This window comes from Aulonocara stuartgranti (genome assembly GCF_965226115.1).
Source record: "Aulonocara stuartgranti genome assembly, chromosome: 6".
NCBI classification, from domain to species: domain Eukaryota; kingdom Metazoa; phylum Chordata; class Actinopteri; order Cichliformes; family Cichlidae; genus Aulonocara; species Aulonocara stuartgranti.
The window spans coordinates 20,731,670-20,749,798 of record NC_138944.1 but is presented as its reverse complement, the minus strand read 5'-3'; the positions used below and the strand labels follow the sequence as shown (position 1 = coordinate 20,749,798).

General features: G+C 41.3%; 1 protein-coding gene across 13 annotated transcripts in view; it reads right to left on the bottom strand.

Moving 5' to 3' along the window:
- Window positions 1–18,129, bottom strand: part of rbm47 (RNA binding motif protein 47) — a 49,252-nt gene that overhangs the window by 5,947 nt on the left and 25,176 nt on the right. For 6 of the 13 annotated variants that reach the window (XM_082537354.1, XM_082537361.1, XM_082537360.1 and 3 more), the window contains 4 exons: window positions 3,898–4,752; window positions 3,485–3,815; window positions 2,372–2,395; window positions 1,729–1,938 (listed from right to left, as the gene is read on the bottom strand). In XM_082537354.1, coding sequence (XP_082393480.1) covers window positions 1,729–1,938; window positions 2,372–2,395; window positions 3,485–3,815; window positions 3,898–4,722 — 1,390 coding nt within the window. In that variant the 5' untranslated portion in view covers window positions 4,723–4,752. Of the gene's footprint in view, window positions 1–1,728; window positions 1,939–2,371; window positions 2,396–3,484; window positions 3,816–3,897; window positions 4,753–9,100; window positions 9,207–14,291; window positions 14,505–18,129 lie in introns of those variants that run through there. The other 7 variants (XM_082537365.1, XM_082537362.1, XM_082537366.1 and 4 more) reach the window with 7 other exon arrangements.

The window sequence follows — 18,129 nt, the reverse complement described above, 5'->3', positions numbered from 1 at the left end:
AAGAAATTGAATTTTTCCACCAGGAAAATGATCCTTTGAAAACAAGACACTTACAACGTTTCTCTCTTAGCTGGGAGAGCAGTTGCTGTAGATGTAGATGTGCTACAACTCTTCATAACACTGGAATCATCCTTCAAGTGATCAGAATAGAGTGGACACAACAGTCTTTAGTTTGTGCTTTTACATTTGCATTTCAGCTCCGATTATGGCTTAAACTGTCATAACGCTCACAAAGCTACAGATAAGACTCAGTGTGACTAGAGAAAAAGCTACCTTCGTTATGTTCGAGCACTTATTAAAATAGAAAGACAAAAAAAGATCATCCATCTGTCAAGTCAAAGTTGGAGACGACTGCATATAAACTGCCTCGAAAAAACTACAACCGTATAAAAAGCTATGTATGATATGGCTGCTGACTAAACCTCTGCACTCCAGAGATTTGGTAACACTTTATTATTCTTATTGATGATTATTATAAAGAAGTGTAGCTATGGTTAATTGATTTTTAGTTAGCTAATAGTTACTGCTAAAGAAATACATAGCAATGTTAAACAGTGGTTCTACAGTGTAGGGTTTATATTTTGACCTAACAAGTGACTGATCCCTGCTTCGATTCTGGGATGTGATGCAAATCTCTAGAATTGCATCAAGACGGGCATCTGGCTTAAAAATGTACAGAATCTAAACCTGGGGAGCTACCCGCTGTGGTGACACCCTACCAAAAAGAAAGCACCCAAAAGCAGGATTGACAGGTTTACAATAACCCTGCAGATAATGTTCACAGATTATGGATAGGTAGGTATTTTTACTGTATATAGTACCATTTGTACATAACACAAAATACTCTTTTTGTAGGGATTTATTAATTCTGCTTTTTTAGTGCTTTTGAGTTTTTGTTTACTTTCTAATATTTCTCCACTTCACGTTTTCTTTTTCACTCTTGTGCTGCTGTAACAAGTGAATTTCCCCAGTGTGTGTTTAATAAAGTCGATCTCTATCTGAAGGAGGGGCGGTGGCGTAATTCACGAGCTCGTGAAATCTTGTCCGGTTTCTCTCACTGCCTAGTTTGTCTTTAATTTGTAGTTTTTTAAAATTGTTTCTATTATAAAAACTGCATAAATTGTAATTTTAGGCCTATTAATATTTTGGAAACATTAATGCTTCTTATTTTATTGCTTGTTAGCAGGGGGTTGCATGTTTTCTCATGTTTCTCATGTTCAAGGAGACACACCATTGGTGTGAACCATTTCTCGTAAATATCAGCTTAAATGGGCTCCAACTGTCAGCATAAAGTGTTACCTGAAGAAGCTCGTAACGGTGTTTTAAAATCACCCTGTGGTGTGTCTGAAACAACCCTTACAGTCATGGCTTTTGTGTTTTAGGTTTCAGTTCACCGCTCATTTAAACAAGCACTGATCAGCACAGTTTGAACCTGAATAACCAGAAAGACAAATTTCTGTTGTGTAAGGAAAAGGAAAGAATGAGGAATGAAGTATAGCCGTTACCTTCAGGTCATGTTGGAAAGGACTGACTACAATGTTGTTATTCTTTACTGTAAATGAAAGAAAGGCCGTCCTTTTGCGCATGACCGTCCAGAAATGACTAGAAAGCTGATTCACAAAAAATGCTCCTCAAATCACACAGGAGAAAAAACTGCGGGCTGGAAGATTTAGTAAAAGCCTTTTTGAGATGGGCAAGAACAGGTCGGGGTTTGTCTATCTCACTGACTTGTGCCATGTTTGATGCCAACTGGGTTGACGGAAGCAGCGAGCTCCAGACTGGGCATCAGCTCATAGGACTTTTCAGGCTGCTTGGTCTTGCCCTCGTGGTAGCGGCTGTAGATGCCACGACCGGCAGAGTAACCTCCGAGGTACGACCCCCGTGGCCCAGGGGTACGATTACCTGCAGTAGCACGACCACGACCTCTCACAGTACCTGCTTAAAATACAATTAAGGGGATATGATGACAGGGGTTGTGGTTTAGGGCAGCAGGGGCAATTTTGGCAAGATGAGTTTTGAAAGTTTCTCAAGACATCAGAACTTGCACACGACTAATTTAACTCATATTTTAGCTAATATTCTGCACATAGAGAAATATTGCTACTGAATTTTTGCTCCGACTTGGAGGTGTTTGGGTTTAGTGTGGCCTCTGTCTCTTATATTAGGTCTATTATGTAACTCCATAATGTTGTCGACTTGTATTCCAAGAGTTTTGCCACTTGGTGGTGAGCTCTCTAATAACCCAGCATGAAATGGGAGGTGACAGCACAGCAGGAAAAAGATGGTGTTAGAAAATGTATAGTTTGTCACATGGCAAGAAGGCTCATTGTTCATCAGAGTAACAAGTAGGAATAAGGATGTGAGAGATTACCATTGTTCTGTATCATTGGGGATCCTTTGGAGAGAAAACCAAAACACAATGATTGCTCAAAGTTAGATTTTCCTGTTATCACCCAAGACCATATTTAAAATCAATCATTAAAGGTGATGGGATTAGCATTCATTGATCCATCAGCTGGTTTTGTATTTCCCTTTTACAACACCAGTTCCAAAAGAAAGTTGGGACGCTGTGTGAAATGTAAATTAAAACAGAAGGCAAAGATATGCAAATCTCACAAACACATGTTTTATTCAAAGCATAGAACAAAGAAAATGTACGAAAACTTCAAACTAAGGAAATGTATTTAAAGAAAGAATCTGATCACGTTGAATTTAATGGCAGCATCGCTTCTCAAAAAGTTGTGACAGGCCCATGTTCACCACTGTAGTATCCATTACGCTCTGAACAACACTCCGTAAACTTCTGGGAACTGAAAAAGACCTGAGAATTTCGATTCCCCTAACCACAGAACAGTTTTCTGTTCTGTCTCAATCCATTTTTAAATGAGTCTTAATCCAACAACAATTCACATAAGGCTTTAACCTGAATTTGTAGATGGTGCATTGAACTGTGTTCACAGACTGTGATTTCTGGAAGTCTTCCTGAGCACATGCAGTGATTTCCATGACAGAATAACGCCTGTAGCGCCGCCGGAGGGCCCAAAGATCACGCCTTCATTCAAAATGAGCTAATTTTTGTCTTTAAAGAAAAAGGTCTTAGTTAAACATTTGATATGCTTCTTCCGATGTCTTCCATTGTGACTAAAATATGGGTTTGTCAGATTTGTAAATCATTGTGTTCTTTTTTTTTATTCACATTTTACACAGTGTCCCAACTTGTTTGGAATTGTGGTTGTAACATAAAAGTGATTTTAAGCCACAAACCCTCATCAAGTTAAAGATTTCTTTAAAATTTCTCATCAAATGAATCTTTAAATGATCATATTGTCCTTTTGAACGTCTGAAAATTTCTTACAGTAAATACTGTTTTCATATCACGAGATCCTAAAATGTTTTGGAGCTTTGGCTCCAACCAAGAGGGTTTTTCATGAAACACTGAATTTTGCAACAGATTATTACTGATTGAAAAAAAAATCATTCTAACCTTTGACGAAGTACTCTCTGTTGGGTCCAATGAGGGTGTTGTAAGGATAACCATAGTATGCCAATGTGTAGGGATCACACTGATAAACGTAGTTCTGCTGAGTAGCCTCTGAAGTGGCAGGAGCTCCCCCCTTTGAAGCCTTCTGGCGTGAGTACTGCTCTTTATCGACAGGTTTGGCGAGTGTCACCTCGATGCAGGACCCTTCTACCTCTGTGCCATTGAGGTTGTCCATAGCCAACACAGCATCATCCCGGGAGGTAAAGTGGACAAAGGCGTAGTCACGGATTTTCTTTACACGCTCTACACATCCAGGGTTAAACTGGCTGAAAATCTAAAGACAAAGGATGGGAGAAATTAAAATCGTGTCAGAAATGTTTTGCATGCTCGAACCCAAATAGCCAGTCGGTCCTCACCTGTCTGATCGTCTCTTCGCTGGTTTCCATCATTAGATTCCTGACATACAAGATCTTCACTGTTTCCATCACGTCTTCGTCTACATCAATCTCTGGCTCTGCCCAGTCCACTGCAATCTGGTGGCCCCACAGCTGAATGCGTCCAGGCATCAGCTTCCTACGAGCCATGGCTGCTGCACGATGTGACTCATACTCTACGAAGGCAAAGCCACGGTTCTTCATCTTGTCTGCAGCGCTGGCATAAACTATCACATCTAATACGCCTTCTGTCACCTTGGAGACCTCTTCCAGGATCTCCTCACGTTTCTTGGTCTTGGGAATGCCACCAATGAAAAGACGGCAGTTGTCCACTGAGGAGCAGACACCCAGCAGCCGCCCAGGCCGCACTTCATAGTTATTCAGCTCCCGCACGGCTCTCTTGGCCTCGTGTTTCTCTGTGTACATTACAAAAGCGTACCCTCGATTTTTCCCATCAAAGTCCATCATCAGGCGCATCTCATAGATGCGTCCTACGGACTCAAACACTGGGACCAACTCATCTTCATAAACATCCCGCGGAATCTTTCCGACAAAGATCTCACAGCCTCGAGGAGGAGATGCACCATTCCAACCGGGAGGGGGACCGTACTTTCGCTGACCATTTTCCTGGACCATACTGTAGCCAGTACGCTCCATCAGGGCCACCAGTGAGGCCTCATTAGGTGCACCAGCAACACCCTCAGGGATGTTGAGCTGTCCATGGTGAGAGTGATGGGCACCAGAGGATTTGGAGGGGGCAACGTTGTTACTCATGGTCGAAGAAGAAGCAGGATCTTCAGCTGTCATTCTGACAAAACCATCCAATCAGATCAGGGCCTGAAGGAGGATAAGAGAGAGATCTGTCAAATTATACTGAATTAAATGGCTGCTGTAAAGACAGAGAAAAAAAATACAGCGGGAAGAAAATAGGCTGATGATCAGAAGACATCATTTAAACAACAGTGACTGATTGCTGACTTTGAGCACAATTTGCATGCATGCAAGATTACCTGACTAAAACAAACCAGCACACATTACGAGGCCTGAACACCACAGTGGAAATACAGCATCCATAAATCCTCAGGGCGCCTTCCCCTATCAGTGGTTTTACAACCTTGTTTTGTTGAGTAACTCAGATCGCTTGCTGACCTCTGACCCCTATCAGACAGATTGAAGGGCTGTAAACCCTGAAACCTCCAGCTCAAGGTTCACCAAGTATGACTAGGTCACATGCTCAGTGCATGTGTGTTTGTGGTGCGCTTGTGTGTAAAAAGTCAGCGAGGACTTAAGCTATATAAGGAATTTTGTGTAACATAAACCCTGTTATGTGACAAAAGGCTGCACACATTCATCTTTGCTACACACAAGCCTCCTGTGTGCACGCTCACCACGTGGCGGTGTTGGATTTTCCATCTCCTTATCAATATGAATGCCATACAGAGTGTGGGTGCAGCTATTAGTGTGTGCACATGTGTGTTTCAGTGTGTCCTCATTAAGTAGTGCAGCCCTAAAAAAGGAACAGAGAACAATCAGAAATCGGCTTCCCGAACATAAACCTCTTACTCTGTTATTTTCCAACACAGCCGGCATTCAGAATGGAAAAATCCACAGGTTTTTAAATCCCCCAAATCATGCTGCATAAAATAGTAAGCAACCAATCAGAACAGACTATAACACTAATTTGATGTGACTCGGTATCACGTAAAAACATATAGACCAAAAAAACAAATACTCGCTACTTAGGCTTTGCTTGGGTTTCTTTGTGCAGCACAAGATTGCCTGGACTAGGATGGAGATAGGTGAGGCAGTCAACAAAGGCAAAACACTAAAAAGCCAAGCAACCATGGTAACCTGCACACTGATCTGACCTGACCCAACATCCCACTCTCCTACAAACAAACCTGTTCACATGTCACTTTGTCCAAGGCTGAATGAGGGGCTTAGAATGACTAGTTCAAACATGGATGATAGTACAAAAAAGGAAGGAAGCTTTAAATGTCTTTTTTAAACAAAGCACAAACTCCCAAACGGTTAGGAAAAGGAAAAGGAAATCACCAAGTGTGGGGAAAAAAAAAAAAATTTCCTCCTTTATCTTTTGCCAGTAGTTCACCACTGGTTGCTGAATCCCGACGAAGGTCAAGATGACATTCATTTATATCTGCTTTTCCAAAATAGTTTTCCAAGAATGGGTCATGGACCTGTTCTTGGGTAAAACTAAGGACAATGTGTGTATTCTAGCTCAGGAAGCAAAACCTTTGAGCATTTAACTGGCCTGCCTATCAGCACACGGGTCTTACTAAGAAATCATGCCGAAGCCTTCCGGGTTGTATCCACAGGTTCAAATTTTTCTGCGGTGCGTGGATTGTCTGAGGTTAATGTTAGAATTCGTATGTCGTGCAAATTCAATGGAAGGTTTCTAGGAGCTGTTGTTGTTGGGAGGTGCTTTTTAAACTAGGCTGCCAAACAGACACTGTCACCTTCAAACTAACTCATACTTGGAAGTATGTCTCTGCTTCCAGTTTGAGACACACTTTTTCAAGTTTTCCTACCACTCAGCTAGCAGCTCTTTGGGGTTGGGGTCCTCTATGCAAAAACTACAAGTAGCTGCAATCTGCTAAAGACCAAAGCAATCACAACTAGGTTTTTTGGTGCAGCACCATGTTTTTGACCAGTATGACTTACTGACAGCTAACAGCCACTCACCGTGTGGGGAATACACATTTTTCCAAGTTTGACCAAGTTGTAACACATCAAATGTGGCGAACAACTGTCCAGCAATGTATGTGTGACCTCAGTAAGACCCCTCTATAGGCTAATGTTAGTCTATAGAAGACAACTTTTTTGTTTAAATATATTTTTTCCTGTGAAGATCAACAGGAAAGCAGAGGGAAAAAGGGCCACGGGTCAGACCCGAACTCCAGCCAGCCGCTTTCAGTATTGTGGCATATGGTTGCCTGCTCATCCAACTGAGCTAAACTGGCACCCGTATCAAAAGCAACCCTAACCCTTCACCTTAAGAAATAAAATCTTCTGCCAGTTGTAGACAAATTATTTTTTTAAGAAAAAAGGGGGATATAAAAATTAATCAGAAAGATGCCTTGTGGGTACATTACACCTGTGTTAATGTACGAAAAATAAAAGTGTCCTAAAATAGTTGCACATATCAGTACATATTTTATGAGGTGGTGAAAACTTGTGATAGTGTATTTTATATGCTTGGACACACTAACCACTACCTTACAGCTTCCTTTGCATGTAGTCTTGTGTTTTTAATCAGTGCAAAGTAATTATAAGGAGACGACAGACGTAAAATCACCCTCGGTAAATATGATTATTGATGGAATGTTCCTTTATGACAAAAAACCCCTAAATGTCTTACATGGTTTGTTGCACTTTATCAGTATTTTTTGTCACTTCACGTCCCTTTTTAGGGCTGCCACTGAAAACATTTATGAAAGTAGTTTGTTTTGGCATGCAAACAAACTATGCAGCATATTCGTCATCTCTGCAGCTCATGACATTTTAATCTCTTCTATTTTTTTGCTTCAGTGTGGTTTTCTTTGTCTGCCCTCCCTCTGTTCCTTCTACCGTGTGAAGTGCTAACATGACTCGACCTCATATCAGCCTTATCTTACCAGGCTGATGACAAAAGGAGGACAATATTCACACTGGGAGTTCTGCTGGATGATAAAATGAAGCTTTGTAACACAGTGAGCTTGACACTTTGTGCACTGAAGCAGTTAGTATTAAAAAAACAACAAATTTAAATCATTCTTCCTGCTTTTCACCACTTCCTAGACATTCCTAACTTCCTCAGTGCTGACCGTGTCAGGAGTGAAGTGAAACTCTGTTGTAAAAATATGAGAATAATTTGCATGAATTTGAGATCCTTTGTGTAGCACATGTACAACACAGCATATTAAATGACAAAAAGCAGCTTGGGGAACATCTTCAGCATTCAATCCTGCATGTGTATAAGTGACAGAGAAAGGCAGAGTGGGGAGGAGGAGGAAACCTGAGGCTGAAACAGGTAGATAATTAACCAAGGTGAACACAAATCACAGCCTTTATTCACAGAGAGCATAAAGATTTACAGATGGTGTCTCATCCAGTAAAGACAAGGAGTTTGAAAAGTTATGACCACTTAGGTGTGGCTCACGTCTTCAGATTTGAGCCTCTTTGTTGGGGCATAACAGGAACAGCTAGTTACTTCGTTAAAAATAATCTACCTTGACATTAAGAGCTCAGAGTTCGCCTGGTCAAAGGTTACGAACTCAGAGCGGCGCAAGATAGAACGACTGGCAAGCGAACAAGCGAAGGAAGTTCAAGAGCGGGAATTTGTTTAGTTAACAGAGCCGAGCTATTCCCGTGAGATTGCTTGCTACGTTACGTTTATGATTGATAGAAGCACCTGATTCTCTGCATATTAACAGCGTGTTACTGGGGACTGAGTTGTTTTATGAGCGGACAGAGAGGCTTTTACAGAGTTCTTCAGGTCGTCATAAACACAGATTGACTTGCAAAATCCATCTTTTTTCTCAAAAGAGCAAGTGAGCATATAACATTATGAATCTGTAGTCAGCTATGAAAAGGAAGGATATTGTATTATTTATGACTTTAGGATTTCTCTTATCACAGGAATATGCATGTACAGAGGTCTGTACAGCGATCCAGAGCACTGATGAAATAGGCCTAAGAAGGCTGCCATCTTTAGCCACACACTCATGTAGACACGTGGAGGAAATTGATTCACAGTCCCCCCAGCAGCCCCCTAACAACAGCGTCGCAAGGCAGCAGAACAGGATCGTGGAAGCACCAACGTTTAAATAAGCCTGAGTCCTGCTGCTTTATACATGCAACACAAACACCAGCCAGATAACAACAGATGTGGTCTGTTAAGGTAAGTTTGAGGTAAGTCCTAAATAACTCAAATACTATTTAAACCATCCTTCAAAGACAGGTCCGTAGAGATAACTGCAACAACAATAATCAACGCATAGTCTCAAGTCACAAAAAGTTGTCATTCAAGGACAGCGAGCGCCTATCCAATCAAAGGGAGCTAGAGATACGGGGAAGTGAGAGTAAAACAGAGTAGAAATCTTGAGAAAGATCGTAGCAGAGGGATGGTGGTGGAAAAGAGAAGAGGAAGTAGAAGCAGAGAGTGGTCAGAGAGGAGGATATCTACCCCTGTTGCTTCACAGCGCTCCGCTGCTTGGCCGCCTGCTCTGGGAGTGTTAGTCCACCTCCATGAGAGACAGGTACAGCAGGGCACTGAGCACAGAGTCCAGCCTCCTCTACACTAAGACACACACACACACACACACTGACCCAAAGCTGCAAGCATGAGAGCTGATGAGGGTGGAGCTAAAACAGGTACTTGAGTTTGTGTGTATCTGTGTGTACATGTGGATGAATCTCATCTTTACTTTTACTGTTATTTCATACACACACAAGCACGTTAACAAAATTTACTCATACATAGAGCAGTATTTATATTTCACACACATATACTGACACTGTGGAAAATATAATTGATGCTGTAATCTCCTTTTCAGACTTTCCATGTACAAATGACATGATTGAACCAGTAATTTTAATTTATCTGCTTACTTAAAGACAAATAAACTGTCAGTGTTCACCAGCCAAGAGAAGCATGCCACTAAGTGACATTACAACCAAGGCCTCGGTCACCCAGACCTAGAGACCTGTTTGCAACCACCTGGCAACCATTGGTCACTAGGGAAAAATATATTGCCAAACCGGTTGGCAAGTGGTTGCTGCCAATCGTCAGGTGAAAGTGGTCACAAAGAGGTGCACAGTCCTGCTCCAAAGCCTCTTTGTGATTGCTCTGGTTACTAGCAGATGGCATGAAAAATGCCAACTTCTCTGCAAACAGTCGCTGACAGTGGCAAAACTGAAAGGTGCTGATGGTTTCACTACCACTCACTGAGTACTTGGCTGGTGTTTACTTGGAAGGCGCCGGCTTGTTTGAAAAATCTGCTAGTGATCACCAAAGCAATCACAAGGAGCTTTTAGGTGGAGCTTCCTCTGCACGATCAAGCTTTCCAGCATCCATTCACCCAGCTGTCCGGGAATATGCAACCCATTTTCTAGCACTTCCTTTAGTGAAAGATAGTGGTTTAGTTCAACAGAAAGAAAAACATTCTTACATATATCCAAGCAGACCTAACAGAGTACTTCTGCACTACTTTTATCTTTATAGTACTTTTACTGCATTTAGGAATACAGCTATATGTTTTCACTGATCCAACGCAGCTGTAGAAAAAAAAACACAAGTCAACAAGTCTTTGTTCCCTGACAAGTGAAAGCAGGTAATGCAGAGAGGAGTATGATGGGAAATTGAGTTTTAATGGGTTTTGAGGGTTTTCTGCTTAGATTTGCAGAAAAGGGAAAAATGTTCAGGAAACGTTCAAACTGGGGTTTGAATACTTCCTCATGTTTGTGCTGCAGTGAAGGGACATCTGAAAATTCTGACTGGAAGCTACCGCTGGAGTGATTTCTGTCATATCAGCACAAAACTGTGACTGTATACAAGTGTGTGCGTGTGCATTCAGGCATTCACGTGTGTTTTTTTTGTACATAACAACGGTGAACGTGTTCCTAGCACAGCTTAACCTAAGCAAACAGCACACACCTACCTGGGCAGTCAAAAGAGCAGATCAAGATATGAGAGAGAGGACGGAGAAAAAAAGTCACACGCTTTCAGATTTTGTTCAAAACAAAGAAAAAAAACGTTCCCTGTGTCTTCTGAAAGGAGCGAGAAAAGAGAGTGTTTGGGGAGACATGAGAGTTACAGTCTGGTGAAAAGCACACTAAGTTTTAGTTGCTAGTGAAACCGACCTCACTCTTTAACGACTGAGTAAACAGGCAAGAAGACAGGGTGTGAAGTATAAAGGCCAAAGAATAATGGACGGACAAAGACTAAAGATTAAATGATAGTGAGATACAAACGGGCTTTTCTGTCTATGAATTTACTTTACAATCACATCAGAAAGAGCTCGCTCAGTACAAATGACACCAAAACAGTGTCTGTAAAGATACCCAGGTCAAAGTATGAATGTAAAGGTGTGTGTGTACATAAAGAAAAGAAGAAGTAGAAGGTGCGGGGGGCTGAGTGTAAAGTAAAACCGGGGTTTCTTCTAAGCCGAGGGGGGTCGGTTTAAATTAAATCATTAACTGTGACTCATTAGTGGGAGCCAATCAGAGCTCAGGCACGCCTCAGAGATTTCAGGTGTTCTGGTGACTGCACAGTTAATCGTTTAGGAGGTCAAGTCAACAGTTTATCGTTTAACTCCACGGGAAGAACTGAGAGACGGCCGAAAAACGCTGACTGTCTCCTCAATGATTGGACACGCTCACTAAATCATTATTCAGGCACCGTTCACACCACGCAGTCATTCGTGTGAGACGACATGTTTTGGAGCGCAGAAAACAATGATTTACAAAGAATTATGAAATAAATCTGCGATCCTGCATATTTTATGATAGTCAACGATTCCCGCGAAAAGCCAAATGACAGAATCATCCATCACATTTGTTTAGCTGCAGCTGATTTGGGAAAACAAATCTTTTGAAATTTGGATATTGCGACTTTGACTAAGAGAAAATTAAGTGAAAATAAATTCTTATGAGCGAAGAACGATCATTGCTGGACTTTCATGTTCATCTGCTGAGAGGACGTATGATCAGTTAAATACATGCATTCACTGATTGGTTTTTGATGTCAGACTAAACTGCTTTTTAAACGTAACACTGCATGGCTGAAACTGACGTTGTGTTTAAGTAAAGCAATTACTTAGAACTAAATCAATCACAGTAATCAGTGGAGAGAAAGAACTTATAGAGCTGTCTTAGACTTTGTAGGATATTTATGATAAGCTGGCTCCCTATTAAGGCCAGGATTAAAAGACACACACACACACAGGAATCTGTTACATAGGCAAAACAATGAATAAGCTGAAATAAAAATCAGCCATAAAACAGTCCTGGTAATCAGTATCTCAGCTAGAAAGGCTGACTGATTATTACATGCGCCGTCTATATAAGTAAATGAGTAGCGTGTCACAAGACCAGAGGTCCCGCTGTTCATTTCTGCGGAGTGATACGACCTGTAGGAGTGCACCACACTGTTCAGGCCACACTGTTTTCCTGGAAGAAAACAGTGTGGCCTATCAGCCACAGAAACTGCTGTAGAAATACATAAAAAAAAAAACATTTCCTGGTGTGATTTTCATCACGTCAAACTGCTTCCAAGTTTCAGGTGGCTCTCACAACTCAACTCTCTCACAGATTTCAGCACACATATTGTTTTTAACTTTGACAAGGCCGAGCGGGATGGTGTCTTTTGATTAGAATGGCACCAAATACAAAGGAGGCATCGTGGTGTCTCTGGCCGCTGTACGGTGCATTATCTGAGCCACAGCACAGCACAGGGAAACAATCAACTTGACAAAAGAGAAGTGAGCACTGCGGCTGACCTCTTAAGACACATGATGTTCTCATGTTGACGCAGCTCAGCTGTCAACATGCTGACGCCAACAGGACGACAGAGAAACGAAGAAAAAAAAAAAAACAGTCGTGAGGCTGAGACAAAGAAATCTGCATTATCTTAAAATGTTTATATTACATTAGCTAAACTCCTGAGAGGCTTTGCTTCTGTCCCTGCGTCCGCTCCCTTATGCCTCCTTCTCCTCCTTCTCTGCACTTTTCCTTCCTCCCATCCATGTACCTGTCACCCTCATTCCTCTGGTTCACCCAAGCTCAAAGACGAGCAGCAGGGAGGGGGAGGAAGGAATGAAAGAGAGGAGGCAAGGAGATGCAGGAAAAAGGGGAAGATTAGAAGAAAAGGGAAGAGAGTCTGAGTGGGGATCTGAGGAGGAATAGACCAGATGGAGAGGAGCGAGGGAGGTTAACGAAAAAAGAGAGGGGGGGGGGGCGCGAATGTGCAGGCCTCCCTCAGTGCTAGAAAGCCCTTCAAAGTGAAACTGGCCTGAAGAATTTCAGGTCAGACGGAGTGCGTAAGTGACCACCTCCAGCTCGGAGTAACTCCACTACAGAGGAAAGATTCCAGCTCATTTACTCCGAGAGCCCCCCTCCACCTCCAGGACCTTCACATTTGTCTCAAATGTCACTCAAAACAGCACAATTTGCGTCCAGCATGAGAATCTAACCCAACATAACAAAGATCCTCAAAGAAAAGCTAAGTCTTGTTATAAAGTATCACAATATACAGATCCTTCATACAGCAACAAAGTCATTACTAATCAGAAGAGCTGCTTTAGCACTCGCAGAAAGGAGCTTTGCCTCTTCAGACAAACACATTCCTCCGGCTAATCAGCTAGCCCGCTCAAGGCCATAGCAGACATTGTTTCAAGCAATTACTACTGATGCTGGCGGTGTCACACTCGTGACACGGGCTCCTTCAGAGTGTGTGTGAGTGTGTGTTTGAGGTTTAGCACAGGTATTTGGTCATGCTTGACACCGAGCAACATGACTTTATTTTGGGATTTTGTTTTTTTTCCCCCAGTGTTTTTCCCATTCACACATACTTCACACACTTAAAAATGAGCTAATCTTCACGTACTCTTGGGCCTACCCAAACACACCGAGAGAGTCAATTCTCCCACAACAGCACGCTTACAGAAGACGGAAACAACAGCGATGTCATTACAAACAGCTGTTTTTTTAGCTTTTCCATCACAAAGTGAACCCATTCATCAACCAAACTTCTGTTATTGTCATTTCTGGTAGTACTTTTAGCACAGAGTATACCCTCAGTGAATGAATGAAGCAGCATGTCTCTCTCTTATGCACACACACACACAAAGCAAACACCTCACCTCACTGGGGTAAAAGTCCACGCATTATATGATGAAGAACCCGGAAGTCTATGGGTAATAATACCAGCTTCTCTGTGTAGCCACTGAAGCATTTTTATCCCCCACCCTGAACACACACACACACACACAGTGGTGTGCCATGCCACTCCACTGGTTCCACTGTAGGGATACCTTGATCTCCATTCCAACCTCTGATTGGAATAAAGACAGCAAAGGCACTTAAACCAATCAGTTTGACTGTGATAAAGTGGTGAAACAGGCCCCTCTGGTAAAATGATCAAGCAAAACTTGACGGATTTCTATTTAAATCGAAACGCAAACAGCTGTCTAACCAGAAACGTCTCCATCAGAAGCTGTCCTGTTAGGAACGTCTTTGAGGCAAAGGCTTCTAGAAATTATTGAGGTCGTCTTTCATGAAGATACCCGTCTGTAACGAGCATGCTTTAAGGAGACTCAAGCAAATTAGATTTTTAAAACAGACAGAAACAACCTTCGGGGTCAGTTTTAAGATGTTACCTGTTTTCCAGACTCAGATGTTGTCGATCAGGCCGAGGAGATGCAGTCTGTGTTGACGGGGTATCTTTTCACACCTATCTAAAACTCTCTCCCTGCGTCCATTCACACTCCTTTGGTGTTGACAGGCTGCAGGAGTTTAGCCAGTCTCCTTGAGTGCCTGAGTCTGTGTGTTTGAGTGCCGAGGTAAGCAAAGGTGGTTTAGTGTTTACTCATTCTCAATGGCCAGAGGAGAGAGGTGGGGCCACTTAGGGCAGGTAACCCCCTCCCTCACCCACCTTTTCTCCCTCCTTCAATCTCTCGCTCTCTCTCTTGCTAAGCAGATAAGGAGTCAGAGGAAAGGGAATGCAATGGATGAAAGGGCAAAGGGTGTGACTGACATCAGAGAAAAGTCATGAGCTTGCGTAGGATTCAGAACAATACACTCCTGATTACATTAAATGAATAAAACCAAAAAAACCTGACGTGGAGTAGAATGATGATCGAGGAAGTAATTACTGGAATTTGCAGGAAAATTTTCCAAATGCCAGCCTTTTTGTCTAAGAGGACAACAAACTTTCACAGTCCCAAAACAAAGCAATCAGCGAATGTTTATTCTACCTACAGACCTTTGTGAAACAGATAAACACACTCTAGCACTCACACAATAAAAGCTCTTCTTTCTTCTTGTTAGGCAACAAAAAACCAACAAAAGATCTCGCTGATCACATCAGCTCGTTCCAAAACCACAGATAGAAAATAAATATGTGAAATATATCAAAATCAGATGATGTTTAAACACCAGTTTTTAATAAATGTAACAGACTGGCAGAGCTAGAAACAACTAAAAAGTGAGGGAACGCCTCTCATTAAAAATAAAAACGTGAGGCTAGAGGCCTTTCTGTGGCTTTGTGAGCTAAATTTCTTTCACACGCTAACATATACTTTAGTGATTGACAGGTTTATTTTATTTTTAATTATCATTGCTAATTAAATGTTTACATTAAATGTAAATGTAATTAAATATCTCAACAAGCTAACTTTCAAGTTAAGCCAAGTTAAGCTATCAGAAGTTAAGCTAAATCATTTAAGCTAAGCTCAGCATGTTAGCTTGGACAAACAAGCTAACTTTGTTTATTTTAATCAGTCCTCACTATTGGGAGCAGTTAGCAGCAGTCACGGAGCTTCAGTCCAGTCTCAAGGCGGTTTGTGGAAAATTCACCAAAAAATGTTTTTTTGTGTGTGTGTTTTTGCGCCGGTAAAAACAAGTTTGCCATATTTTTCACCAGCTAGTAGAGCTATGTTTGTAATTTGTTGGACAAAGATACAGTTTCTGTGCACCTGACAGCTACTTCAGTCAATCAAGCTGTGAGTGGCATGCAGACCTTTAGCTAAGGGGTTTAACAGTGTTCCCTTTTTCTATATCTTCAGGCGTATTTCAGTCAAAGGTCTGTACAGATTATTAACCTAGTGCGGTACTGTAAATCAGAAGAGATTACTTTAGGCTGGAGGCATTTTCAGTTGTATTGAAAGACACAAACCCTTTGTCAAAGTGATATATCCTTGATTTATAGCTCAGGTTCAATCAAGTCAGTATTACAAAAAGTCTGTTAGATATTTCTGGTTTTGCCACAGTGTGTGCACAATGACATTTTTCTGGCCACTCCCAGCGAGTATCATGATTAAGTTTCACCTGACTCTTTTGTTCATGTTGAATTAAATATGAACTGAAAGTCACTTTGGTGGTAACATATTAAAGACAAAGTAAATGGAAATCAAAGCAAAGCAGTCACATTCCAGTCATATTTACCAAAAACACGAGGAAGGTGACAGAGAATAAGAACTGACAATTTACATAACTACATAACACGTAAAGAGAACAGTGCCCTATAATCTTATCAGATGGGATACAGTTACTACAGGGGGAGGTTTGTGCATGTGTGTGTGTGTGTTAGTGCCATTGTACAAGTGACACATTAACCAGTGGCTCTGTTAATGAAGGACAGGCAATCACTGGTTCTTTTGGCAGTACACACTCTCATTATATGCAGATACCCAGTTCAAAGTTTAAAATGGAGAAATCTATTCTCTCTCCAGTGGGGTGTAAAAGGGTTGCTGTGATGGCTATACAGAGTCATAAATTTATTTTAAAGTAGGAGAGCGCGTGACTCAAACACCAAGATGACTTTATGGCTCACGCACTGCCTCTCAAACTTTAAGTAAGCATCTCTAAGGTGCCTTCCTGATCTCACATCAACGATTCATGACCCAGGTGATATTTATACTATGATAATATTATCTCTAATAACTCAAATACACAAATAATCTTTTAAAAATTTAAATAAGAACAAAACATAAGTAGGTTTAGAGATCATTAATTAAGGTTGTATATTTTTTTCAACTATCTCTACAAGAGGAGCTATAGTTAATAGATATATGAATTTGAAAAATCATGGCCGGCGCCAATTGTCCCTAAGTAAGAATCACTTCCTCCAAAAGCTAAAGTGGGAAGCTACTACGGTTTAAACCAACAGCAAGAACAGGGTCTCTCAAATAAAAGTGCAAAACAGCGTGAATGAAATGCAATACAAGCAAAGAGTCACAGCCGAATGAAGAGGAGACACAAACAGAGAGAAAGAGATATGGGACCGGCCCTGCAGGTCTGACATGAACCATTGGAAGCAGTACACAAACGACTTTTCCAACGGACAGTGTGATGTTCAAGTCTGTAGAAAAGCCAGATGTCTTGTTTCTAAATCAAAGTGAGAGCAGCAGATACCAAAAATTCAACACCCCAAAAGACCAACATCAGCTGATATCACTGAGCTGGAAGTTTACTGTGTAAATGTGGTTACACACAGAAAACAAGAATTTAAACAGTTTTATTGGCAGTTTTATTTTAATGTACATCTGACTTTTCTCAGCTCAAGGTTAACCGGTCTGTGCGTTCTGTAACGTTTTTTTCAAATAAAGTCAGTGTTAATTGAGCATGACGTTCGTTCAGGCAGGACAATGCCAGCCCTCATGAGCTGATGGCTCAGGTGATACCTGTGCAAACATCCAAACTGAAAATCTCATACAGTCAGTGCACATATACACACCACTTTGCAACCCTGACTGAATCTGACTGAATCAGTGCTATATCCATTATCATTGACACCTGCGCTGCTCTTTCTGCTTCTGTCCGCACCTCCAGCTTTCAATAACTTGCACATGAAACTAAGTCATACCACCAGATATTTAAATGTTAAGGTTTAGATACTGGCATTGACTTCAGACCAGTGCAAACACTCCAGATGCTCAAACATATGCTGATATGATACAGCCTGTGCACATTTCCATTTGCCTTTGCTAACCTTTAAGAACAATTATTCCGTTTAATGAATCGATCATAAAAACTTCTGCAAAATCATTTAAAAGTATCTGCTGCATTCAATTTGAGAAGTATGATCAGCGCTGCATTTTAGAGCGTTTGAAATTCACGTATAAAGTCAAACATCATCAGCGGGTTTGCAACGAGATCTCGTTGGGGTGGCGTTTAGGTTTTGTGTTGAATGTAAACTTCAGTGTCTTTACTACAGTTAATGCATAAACATTACAGAAATGCCCTGACATGTGTCTCAGCACCGCAAGGTGTCCGTTTCTCATGAAAAGATTTCCACCAGGCAGCAGATCACCCCACTGTCAGAGGCAGCAACTCAACCCGCTTTAAAAATAAAAAAATAAAAATAAAGACAGACTCTGGGGTTTCAGTGTGATGTTATCCATGTTTATCTGTCAGCATGTACCAGTCAGCTCTGACCTAATAACTGTAAAATATAAAATGTTTAGTAGTAGTAAAAAGTACCAGTAAAACTATCCA